This window comes from Elephantulus edwardii, unplaced genomic scaffold, assembly GCF_000299155.1.
Source record: "Elephantulus edwardii isolate Elephantulus edwardi_28Jun2011 unplaced genomic scaffold, EleEdw1.0 scaffold00181, whole genome shotgun sequence".
Taxonomy (NCBI): Eukaryota; Metazoa; Chordata; class Mammalia; order Macroscelidea; family Macroscelididae; genus Elephantulus; species Elephantulus edwardii.
In genome coordinates this window covers 6,212,750-6,225,376 of record NW_006399931.1, presented here as the reverse complement: position 1 = coordinate 6,225,376, position 12,627 = coordinate 6,212,750, and the positions used below count along the sequence as shown (strand labels likewise).

General features: G+C 40.4%; 1 protein-coding gene across 1 annotated transcript in view; it reads left to right on the top strand.

Annotated features, from left to right (window-relative positions):
• ASB15 (ankyrin repeat and SOCS box containing 15) overlaps nucleotides 1–12,627 on the top strand; it is a 30,068-nt gene that overhangs the window by 7,654 nt on the left and 9,787 nt on the right. The window contains exons 5-7 of the mRNA XM_006896085.1: nucleotides 3,721–3,969; nucleotides 4,636–4,807; nucleotides 11,815–12,385. Of these exons, the coding sequence (XP_006896147.1) occupies nucleotides 3,721–3,969; nucleotides 4,636–4,807; nucleotides 11,815–12,385 (992 nt within the window). The remainder of the gene's footprint in view (nucleotides 1–3,720; nucleotides 3,970–4,635; nucleotides 4,808–11,814; nucleotides 12,386–12,627) is intronic.

The window sequence follows — 12,627 nt, the reverse complement described above, 5'->3', positions numbered from 1 at the left end:
GAAAGTGAGAAGTTATTTCAAATAAAAAGGAATGCGTAATAGTCCAATGTTAAAATGTTCAAAAGTGCCAAATATCTGTATAAAATGACTGAATTCCTTAAACAGTTAAGAGTAAACTCGATCTTTAATTCAGAAAGGGTTTTTATTTTCTTAAATTTACTTAGTTATGCCTTCTCTAGTATTATGCTGGGTTTAGAAGTGGTCATCAGATGGATCTTGGTAGAAAACAAAGAATACTAGGGGAATGCCTATCTGTGTTTCATTGACTATGTAAAGGCATTTGACTGTGTGGATCATAACAAATTGTGGCTAACCTTGAGGAAAATGGGAATCCCAGAATATTTGATTGTGCTTATGCGAACGAAACCTATACTTGAACAAGGAAACACTACTGAGAACAGAGCAGGGAAATACTCCATGGTTCAAAATCAAGAAAGGAGTGTGTCAGGGATGCATCCTATCTCCGTGCCCTTCCAATCTATGCGTAGAACAGATCATTCGGGAAGCAGGACTTTATAGGGAAGAATGTGGCATCAGGACTGGAGGAAGACTATCAACAATCTGCGTTATGCAGATGACGCAACTTTGCTTGCTAAAGGTAAAGAAGACCCGAAGTGCTTGCTGCAGAAGGTCAAGGATTGTAGTCTTCAAGAGGGATTGAAGCTCAACATCAAGAAGACAAAGATTCTCACCACTGGGCCAACTGGCAGCACCATGATAGATGGAGAAGAGATTAAGGTTGTTAACAATTACAGCTTGCTCAGCTCCACAGTCAACACACTTGGCACCAGCAGTCAGGAAAGCAAAAGATGAATTGCATTTGAAAAGATCTGCTGTCAGGGACCTTTCAATAATACTGAAAGCAATGTCAGTCTAGAGACTACGGTCGCCTAATCCAGGCCATGGTCTTCATAATTACTCACTATGCATCAGAGAGCTGGACAATGACTAAAGATGACAAAAGAAGAATCGATGCCTTTGAGTTGTGGTGCTGGAGAAGAGTCTTGAACATACCATGGACTGCCAATAAAACAAATAGATCTGTCTTGGAGAGGGTGAAACTAAGTTTCTACTTGGAGGCTAGGATTTTGAAGCTCCATTTCACATACTTGGGGCATGTGGCCCAGAGAGACCGGTTCTTGGAGAAGGGCATCATGCTCAGAAGGGTGGAGGGACAGGGCAGGAGAGGAAGACCCCAGATGAGATGGATTGATACAGTAACTGGAGCGATGGGAGTTGGTGTGTCAGAATTAGTGAGACAGGCTCAGAACAGAGCAGGGTTCAGAGCTGCTGTACATAGGGCTGCTGTGGGTCGCAGACAACTCAATGGCACATAACAAGTATTATGCCAGCTGCATATTCAAGGGAATGGAGTTGCGTTACTAATCCAAAGGCTGGTGGTTTAAACCTAACAGCTTCTCTGAGCACAAAAGATGATAGTCTCCTTCCATGTGACTTACAGCCTCTAAAAACATGAGGGAGGGTGAGCTATGATTCAGCTCCAACTAGACATCAATGAGAAAGAAAGAGAGAGAGAGAGAGAGAGAATTTTCATTATTTCAATCATCTTTTTGTTAAGAATGTCTTTCTGGGTTAGCTTAGATGGAATTCTCCAATGCAGATTTTATTTTTTATGGGAAATATAATTATTCTTAGTTCCAAAGATTAAATTTCAAGTGGAGTCTTTATTTAAAAAAAAAAAAGTTAAAAAATATGTTAAGGACAGCCTCTTCATGTTTTTTTTTCATTATTTCACTACAAAAGAAATATGAGGAAAGAGGTTTTGGTTTTAATACCTCACTCCCCCTCTCTAATACCTCTTTTTAATTGAATGCATTCTTCTAATTAGGAAGAATGTTTTGGACACAAGATTAGGTAAATGGGGACACTGCTCTTAGTTGGTTTCGCTTGCTTAATGTTTGCCGTGCCCCAGTCCGGGCGAGGGTGAGGTCATGCCATGTAATTAGAGATGCCAGTGGCAGCTGGATGTTCCAGAGAACAGCATTTGTCACTAGACTCGGCCACACTGTGAGCAATGAGAACCCCAAAGCTCACTGCTTGCTTGCTTTCCATTGAGGTTAGGCAAGCTTTGTCTTCATCCTCCTGTTTCTGCTTTCCAGAGCCCTTCCCCTCTCCTTGGCCTTAACCTTTTAGTCTTCAGCTTCCTGGCTGTGGCCTCATGCCTCCACCCACCTTTCTGTTCAAAGACTTCGACTGTAATCTCTCTTCAAACTGAAGTCACCACAGACTTCGTCCTAACAGTCCCATGCAGGAAACCCAAGTCTATCTGTTTCCATCATGCCCAATCCAGTGTCTTTCACATGTTGTTGTTAGCTTCTGTTGGTTCTGACTTTTCAACGTTCAGCCACCATTCCACATACAGCATTCTACAACAGAGTAGCATTTCCCCATAGAGTTTTGTAGTTCACAGTCTTTACTGAAGTAGATTGACAGGTCTTTCTCCTACAGAGCCACTCAGTGCATTTGAATTGTATGTTGTTGTTAAGTGCCCTTGAGACAAGTATGCTTCATAACAACCTGTGAACAACAGATATAAATTGTGTCCTATCCTATAAGCAGCACATGTTACGTTAAGGAATGGAGAGAGGAAGGTCATGAGAGATATAGTGAAAAAGGCCATATTATCTCTATTTACAAAGAATAGCATTTTTTGTTTTGCTGTTTTCATTGAGATGTTTTCTTATTGATAAGAAAAAAAATGTTTTCCAGAGATGTTTACATTTAAGTAGAAACAACTGCTTCATAATCTAAGGGGGGAAAATCTTGCCAATGTCATTTTAGCTATCACATGTAGGCAGATGTGAAGAGACATTTTATTTGAAGAATTTCTTAAATTATACTGCATTCACTGTTACATGCTTCACCTATTTAGACAAATCTCTTCTACCTAGATTCTAAATAATCTTAGTGGCAAGTTCCTACGAGGAGTTTATTTAATAAATAAGAAAAGTTTATTAAGTACTAACTTTGGGAGCAGCCTTCTTTGGGAGGATCCCTGGTGGTGCAGTGGTTCAAGAGCAGGACGGCCAACCAGAAGGTTAGTAGTTTGAACATGACCACCACATCCCTGGAGAAGATGAGGCCGTCTACATCCATCAAGATTTACAGCCTCGGAAACGCACACGGGAGCTCCACTCTGTCATCGAGGATTGTGACGAGCTGGAAGTGACGTGGCAGCAGTGGGTTTGGCTTTAAGTCCTATTTGGTGAGAAAACAAAGCTGGATTCTGTTTCTGGGAGAAATAATTGGTAAACAAATAGCTCCAAGATAGGGGAAGAGTGGGATTCTTTGATCTTTCCACTTCTTGAGTTCCTGGTATGTATTTGGATACTACACTAAGTATCTTACATACATTGTTTACTTTTATAAAACCTACAATGTGTATTATTTCCATTTTGTTGGTGAATGAAATTCAGAAATTCAGAAAAAGAATGCTCATTATCCTATTGTCTTTCACTATTTTCTATGAAACTCTACCTCGTCCTCAGGATCTTAAGGAAAAGTGGGATCAGCTTGTACATACGTCCATGCTAAAGGTAGATGTTTAGGTATGAGAAATAGAAGGCTAGACTTTGCAGAAGGAAAAGGGAAAGCTATATTCTATCTTGATAATTGGCTTGGAAATTTAATGAATACCCTCCAATATATTCATGCTGTTAGCCTACTGTTGACTGTTCTTTTTTAAAAACCATTCTCCAGCTGTGAGAAAGGGCTCCTACGACATGGTATCTGCTCTGATTAAACACAACTCCAACCTGGACCAGCCCTGCGTCAAGCGATGGTCAGCCATGCACGAAGCAGCCAAACAAGGGCGCAAAGATATCATCGCGTTGCTGCTAAAGCACGGAAGAGGGAGTGTCCACCTGCGAGATGGATTCGGAGTCACACCCTTAGGCGTTGCTGCTGAGCACGGCCACTGTGACGTGTTAGAGCACCTCATCCACAAAGGTACCTGCAAAGGAACCCCGCCTTTCTCGCTTTCCCCCATCCTTCTGACTCTTCTCCAAACTCCCTGCCTCTTCTTCCTCTCCTAATGTAAGTGGGCTTCAGGTTGTCATAGTCAGTGCTCTCTATAGAATCCTGTTCCACTATCCAGTTGAGCAGTGTACATCTATTTCAACCCCCCCAGTCCATTGCTTAGCCCTAATGGTTCTCTAGAAACAGTCAATTTTCACAAAGATCAGGATCTCACACGCATCTTCTCCTAAACCAAACCCCTCCTCTGTTCCCATTTCCTATATAATAACTTCTCTCAACCAAGACTAAAAATGTGAGTTTTCTTAAATGTCACCATCACCTTCCTTCCTAGATCTCATCAATAAGAAAGGCCAGTAACTTCTCTCTTACTTTTCTCACCTTCTGCTATCCTGGCATCCTTTCAGGACTAGTAGAATTGCTTCTTAACCTTTCTCCCAGTTTCTCATCTTCAGAGAAAATCAGCCACTGAAACCTCTGTGGTGCACAGGTCGACCCTCTGATGCACATGGAGTGACTATGAGTCATAATGGCAACTGGTTTTATCTTCGGGTTGGTTTTTTGTTGTTGTTGTTGTTTTTTGGTGGTTTTTTTTTTTTTTTTTTTTGGTCATTATTGCCATATGTGTTGTCCTGCTAGGTGGTGATGTATTTGCTTTGGCGGATGATGGAGCATCAGTGTTGTTCGAGGCTGCAGGAGGAGGCAATCCAGACTGTATTTCCCTCCTGCTGGAATATGGAGGAAGTGGAAATGTGCCCAACAGAGCAGGGCATCTCCCTATACATCGAGCTGCCTACGAGGGGCACTATCTGTAAGTCATAATTCACAGGGAGAGAAGTATAAGTTTAACAAAATGCAAAGTACATACATAGCATCGTTATGTGTCTGTCAGTGGTTTATTTGGTTGGTTTCTGTATCGCTGTGATGCTGGAAACTATGCTACTCATATTTCAAATATCAGCATATTCATCCGTGCTGACCAGATCTCACGAGATCATTTAGACGAAGAAGATTGGGAGCACTAGAAAGAAGGATTGTCTATCTGATGTTAAACAAAAATGGCCACTGAAAACCATATGAACAGCAGCAGAACATTGCCTCATGAAGGCCAGAAGATGAGCCATTCAGGCTTCTTTGTTGTTGTTATTTTTATATACCACTGAGTCAGAACCCACCCATAACTGACCCTCCAGTGGGTTTTCAAAGGCAGTGCCAGTAGGGAAGCACTGCCCCCTCAAAGTAGACTTAACCTTGATGACATTGGTGGAGTAAAGCTTTTAAGACCTTCATTTCCTCATGTAGCACCACTCAGAATGAGAAGAAAGACTGGCAAACATCCACTAATAACCAGAATATGGAATGCATCAAGTATGAATCTAGAAAAATGGATAGTCATCAAAAAGGAAATGAAATACATAACAATCAATATCTTAGGCATTGGTGTTGTTGTTCTTGGGCACCATGAGTCAACTATGACTCAAAGTGACCCTATGAACAACAGGTCTGAGCCTTGCCCTGTTGAAGGTCTTCCTCTCTTTTGTTGATGTACTTTTCCCAGCATGATCACTCTTTCCAAAGACTAGTTCCTCCTGGAAATATGTCCAGAGTAAGTGGGATGAAGTTTTCACCACCCTTCTCTCTTAACAGCTCTCTGGTTGTACTTCTGTTGAGACACTTTTGTTTGTTCTTTTGGTAGTCTGGTCTACTCGATAGTCTTCATCAAGACCACAACTCAAGAGCCTCAATTCTTCTTTGGCCTTCCTTATTTGTTGGTCTTGCTAGCTATTGGTGAGGTGAAATGGACGGCTATAGGTTACCTACACTGCTAGATTGAAACAATGAAGAGAAATGGAGTCACAGTCACACTCACAAAGAATATTTCAAGATCTATTCTGAAGTACAATGTGGTCAATATCAGGATAATATGCATTGAGATAGATCTGTTAGTATGATTATTACTCATCTTTTTTTGCACCATCCACTGAAGCCAAAGATAAAGAAATTAAGGATTTCTACCAAATTCTGCAGGTTAGAATTTATTAAATTTATAGTTAAGATGCACTGATAATTACTGGTACTTGGAATATCAAAGTTGGAAACAAAGAAGAAAGATCACCCTTTGGAAAATTTGGCAATGTTGACAGAAAGTATGCTGAATTAATCTGATAGTTTTTATGGAAAACAAAGTATTCATTGAAAAACTTTATCAATAACTATAATTTGGGCTCTGGTAGATGTAAATACATAAAGATAAAATTGACTGTAGTTGTGGGAATAGACAGTGAAGAAGTTCAATATCATCAATCAGAACAAGGCAAGTTGGATATAAAACCAATTGGTCCTATTCAAGTTCAAGTTGAAGCGGAAAAAAATTAAAGCAAGCCCAAGAGCTAAAATATGACACTAATTATATCCTATCTGAATTTAGAGACCATCTCAAGAATAGAATTACTGCACTGAAAACTAATGACCTAAGACTAGACTAGTTGTAGGATGACATTGAGAACATTATACATGACAAAAGCAAAGAGTAATAAAAATAACAGGAAAGAAAGAAAAGAGAACAATTACGTCAGGAGCGACTCAGAAACTTGCTGTGAGGAATGCTAAATGGATGAAGTGATTAAGAGGGCTGAACAGAAGATTTCAAAGGGCAGCTTAGGCAGACAAAGTATTATAATAAAATGTGAAAAGACTTGGAGTTACAAGACCAAAGAGAAAGATACATTCTACATTTCTTAAGTTGCAGGAACTGAAGAAAAAAGTCAAGCCTCAAGGTGCAATACTGAAGTATTCTGTGGGCAAAATATTGACTGAATCAGGAAGCAGAAGAAGAAGATGGAAGAGAAATACATAGTTAACACCCATCCATTTCAAGAGGTAGCATATAATCAAGAAGCTGAGACTATACTTAACTCATTAGGGAATAACAAGGTTCCAGGAATTGATAGAATAGTAATTGAAATGCATTAACACACAGAAATAGCCCTGGAAGTGCTCATTTTTGTGAATAAATTTGGAAGATTACTTAACCGGCCCATTGGAAGAGGTCCCTATTAGTGCCCATTCTAATTTTTTTAAATTATTATTTTTTATGTGTGTGCCATCAAATCAGATCTGACTCATATAGGAGGAGATTGTTCCTCCTTGTTTAGCAGAGCATCTGGTGGATTTGAACCACGCATCTCTGGGATTGCAGTGCAGCTTTTTACCACTAGGCCACCAGAGCTCGCCATTAGTGCCCATTCTAAAGACAGGTGAGACAATAGAATGCTGAAATTACTGAACAATGTCATCAATACCATTTAAAAAATAAAATATTGCTGAAGAGAATGAAAAAATAGTTGTAGCAGTACACAAACAGGGAACTACCAGAACTTCAAATCTGATTTGAAAGGTGACATGGAATGAGGGATATCATTGTGCAATATCAGATAGATCTTGGCTGAAAATAGAGAATATAAAAAAGATGTTTGCCAGTGTTTTACATTTGCTTATGCAAAGGTATTATGTGTATCACAGCAAACTCTAGATAACATTGTGAAGAATGGGATCTCTAGAACACTTTTGAACTTTTTTTTTTTTTAACATTGTGCTCATGAGGTTTATAAACCAAGAAGCAATTCTTTGAACAGAACAAGGAGGTACTGCATGGTTTAAAGTCAAAAAAGATGTGCATCAGGGTTGTGTCTTTCACCATACTTATTCAACCTGTTTACTAACCATATAATCTGAGACGCTGGACTATACGAAGAGCACGGCATCAAAATTGGAGGAAGAATCATCAACAATCTATGATATGCTGATGATACAATCTTGTTTCCTAAGAGCAAGAAAAATTTCAAGAACTCACTAATGAATATCAAAGACTTGCTTTCAAAGAATCAAAGATATCAAAGAAGATCTTTTACTATAAAGAAACAAGCATTATTACAACTACACCAATAAGCAATATTGTAATAAAAATTGACGCTTTTGAAGATTTCCTTTTCATTGGATACACAATCAACACAATCAAGGCAGCAGTAAAAATATTGAACAATATTTGTATTCCTCATTCGTTCTGCTAGGATTAGTAGCCGACCAATTACAAGAAGTGGGAAGTCAACAGGGTCCCAAAAGTTTGATCTGCTGTATAACATCATAATTTCCCACATCATCAGCTCGTCCCTTCAGCTCTCCCCTACTCCTGTACGTCCCTTGGGTTCAGTTATTTATTGGACGGTCTCATAGAGACGCAGGCCTATCAGGTAAATGACACACATGATTGTGGGTGACACAGGCCAGTGTTACAGAGACTGGTGAGCAGTGCCCTGGATGCTGGGTCCCAGTGTCACAGGAAATCAAGTGTCCCAAAAAGAGAGAGCTAGCATTGAGTTCCCGTGAATATATATAAGACTCTAGCAGGGTGGCGCTTATATACCACCCTAATCCTGTCTCCTTAATACAATAAATAATGCAGCTCAAATAAATAGTTCATCAATGGCTAGGAAAGACATTTTGAACAATAAACCTTTGACACCACAATACTGCATTGGGAAAGTCTCCTACAAATAACAGCTTTAAAATGTTGAGATCAAGGATATCACTTTGAAGACTAGGGTGCATTTAATCAAAGCTATGGTCCTTTGAATTGCATCATATATATGTGAAAACTGGACAATGAATAAGAAGAATACAAGACAGATGCCTTTGAACTGCAATGTTGGGGAATACCATGGACGGTTAGAGGAGCACACATATTTGGCCTGGAAGTACACTCAGAGGTCCTTAGAAATGAAGTTGGTGAGTCTTCATCACATATACTCTACGTGTGTTATCAGGAGGGATCGGTCTGTGATAAGGTCACCAAGTAAAGGGTCAATGAAAAAGAGGAAGAGATGGATCAACTGAGGTTCAATGATGGGCTCAAACATGGCAATGACGGTAGTCCAGGAGACAGTATTGTTTTGCTCTGCTGTGTATGAGGGTTAAGAATCAGATCTGACTCAGTGAGGTCTAACAATTCAGCGATATCTAACAGAGTCCTAAGTTTCTTAATAATATCCACCAAAAGACCAAAAAAAAAACCAGAGAAAATAATCACCATGGTTACATTTACATATTTAGAACTCATTTACTTTTCACCTTTTACACATAATTTTATTATTTACAAAATACCCATAATGAGCATGTAAAGTTTTTATGATGACATGAAAATCACTTTTAGAAGAAAATAAGCTGTTAATGAGAAATCTTTCCTACATCCTCCCCCAACAAAAGTTCCTCTTTATTAAAATTATGTTTAACAAAAGACAGAGAAATTGCTAAAAATGTTGTCCTATAATTAAGGATTAAAATCCGTTAAATAATTTCAGTATTACTGCCTTTATTGCAAAAGCCTTCAGGCCATGATAGTAAAATGTCACATATATTTTTGGTGTGAAAAGTTTTATTAGACGTTTATATTTCTTTATTCCATAAAAATTATTGGATAAGATTTTAAATCACAAACGTTATACAATCAGTTTATCAATAGAAGTGTTGCGTCTCAACATTAAACTACCCAGCATAATAACCTTAGGTAATTAACCACACTTCATAAGTTCAAACCCTGAAATAGGCTATATTATGCTTAGTATCCCCGTTAGGTAAGTTGCAGTATTTGGTGCAAAGTGACATGTTGTTAATGTTTACCTGGATTTGCTCCCAGTGTTCATGAATTCACACATCCACAGCCCTAAGTTAGGCACAAGAGATCATTTGCTTGTGGACCTCATACATGACCAGAGGATCGGTCAAGTGTGAAAGTCACAAATATTTATCACATGTACTTAGAAACATAAACCACATTTAATGACATCAGGTGACCAAGTATCAGGTTAGTGGGATAATAAAGACTGCTTTGACCAACGATTAAATTGCATATTATATAGAGGCAGACGGGATGAACGTGATCTGTATCAAAGGATACACTGATCAAGAAGTAGTGAAAGAAGAGTAATAAGTTAAAATTCAAAAAACCTAAATTCTAGTCACTATTCAACATCTAAATATGTAGCTTGGGAACATCTTGTCAATCTTTGGACTTTGTATTGCTCTTTTATTAAATGAATCACAGGAATGAAACCATTACATGAAAGAATTGAACTAAATGATGTAAAATTTTAAGTTCTTGTGATTTTATTGATCATGACCAATAGGCCATGATTCTGTAAATCAAGATTATACCACATTCTTTTTTTTAATAATTTTAATGAGCATTTACAGAGATTTTGGATTTCCATTCATTCATTGCTGCGCTTCTCTCCCCGCCCATCCCTCCCCCATCCCCCAGTTCGCTCCTCTCTTTCAAAAGTAGAAGAAACACTCCTTCCCTGGTACACAACCCCCCCCCACCCCCCCCACCCCCCCAATACATTCCACTATGCAACCTTAATTGTGGACTCCTGTGATAACCATAAGACCCTATCATACATCACTTTTAAATTATTCACTCCCTCATCTGTTTCAGTGCAGTATACACAATTTATCCAGTTTTTGGCATCACTTGAGTTTTTCTCTCTCTCCCCCCTTCCCTTCTCCCCCACTCCCTCTCCCTCCCCGCCCCCCCCCATCTTCCTCTTTTCCTCCCGCTCTCTCTTTTCCTCTCTTCCTCTCCCTCTCTCTTTCTCTTTGCTGTTAAGCTTGGAACTGACTCAGCTGGATCACCAGTGGTCTTCAGAGAATTGCAATGAGGAGGTTGCCCATTTCCCCTCCAGAAGAATCTGGTGGATTGAGACTGGCTTTTGACAGCACAGCTCTCTACAGACTAGGCCATCAGAGCTATTTAAACTGACTCATAGGTGACCCCTCTGGTGGCCTTGTGTTAAGAAGCTGCACTGCAGTCCTGAAAGCACACACTTCAAATCTACTAGTTCCTCTGCAGCAGAAAGATGGGCAGTATCTTTCCTTCTGCTTACTGATTCTGTTGTTAACTGACTCTGAAAACCCGCTGGAGGGTCAGTTAAGGGCCAGTTTTGACTCAAACCCCAACTTTCTCTAACAGAACCACTGGTGGATTTGAATTGCTAGAGAGGCACAACCTTGGGGTTTAGCAGTGCAATTTTCTATGGGCTACAGGAGCGGCATCCACTTCCGAAATGGCTTGCCTCCGGAAACTCTATGTACGAACAGTGCTCAGGCTGTTGGTTCATAGGGTCGCTATGAGTTGTCTACGACTCGACGGCATTAAACAACAACAACAACACGTCCAGAGCTTCATATTGATTGCCTGGTGTTGTGCACCACTGATCGTCAACTGGCCCTCCAAGGGAACTGACTGGCTGTCTCTCTCCCCCTGAGCAGCTGACAGTTTCAAACCTTGTACTTTTAGGCTGGCAGCTCCATTTGTTTAGAGATAGATAACAAGGATTCTTAAGGAAGCATTGTCCTAGGACCAAACATATAAGATCTCCCAGAAGTGTTTAGAAGGGGAAGCAAAATCAGAACTAAACTATGTTGAATAAAAATGGTATTAGCTGAATAAATAAAGGTTAAAAGCTTTAGTAGTAGCTTATCTAACAAATTTAATGAAAACTTTGTAGTTGTTGTTGTTGATTGCCATTGAGACTCATAGTGACCCTATGAAGAAAAAGCCTGAAGCCTTTCTATAACTATCGTCATTCATCAAAGTTCATAGAGTTTCCAGAGGCATGTTGTTTAGGAAGTGGATGCCACTCCTGCTTCCTGCAATGAAAGCTAAACAAACCCTATGCACTTGCACGGTGAAAAATGTTTTTTTTCTTTCTTTATTCTATCTTCACCCCATGTGGATATTTACCTTTCTTCCCCACCCAGGGCTTTGAAATATCTTATCCCAGTAACATCCAGAAATGCCATCCAGAAAAGTGGCCTGACCCCGATCCACTCGGCCGCGGATGGACAGAACGCGCAGTGCCTGGAGCTGCTCATTGAACACGGTTTTGATGTCAACGCCCTGCTCGCCGAACACATTTCGGAGAGCTATGACGACGGGAGGAAGACGGCGCTGTATTTTGCTGTGTCTAATAACGACGTGCGGTGCACAGAGGTCCTCCTGGCTGCAGGCGCGGATCCCAACCTGGATCCCCTCAACTCCCTGCTCGTGGCTGTCAGAGCCAACAGCCATGAGATCGTCCGGCTGCTGCTGGCCCATGGAGCTGACGTCAACTGTTACTTCATGCGTGTCAACGACACCCGCTTCCCCAGTGCCATTCAGTACGCTCTCAATGACGAGGCCATGCTCAGACTCTTGCTGAACCATGGTTACCAAGTGGAGCTGTGCTTTGAGTGCATGCACGGGGACATCTTCGGAAACTCCTTCGTGTGGTCACAGATAGAAGAAGAGGTGCTGCCTGGGTGGACGTCGTCTGTGATCAAAGACAATCCGGTGAGCCCCTTTTTCCCTCTCTTCATCTCATACATATGGTTGCTATGAGTTGCAGGCCACTTGACATCACATAACACTACCACCACAACATATTGGGCTGCTAGGAGAACAAACGATGGTGTCTCTCTGGAGACTAAGGTGCGTCTGATACAGGCCATGGTCTTCACAATCACTTGTTATGCATCAGAGAGTTGGACAATGATCAAGGAGGATAGAAGGAGAATTGATGCCTTTGAGCTGTG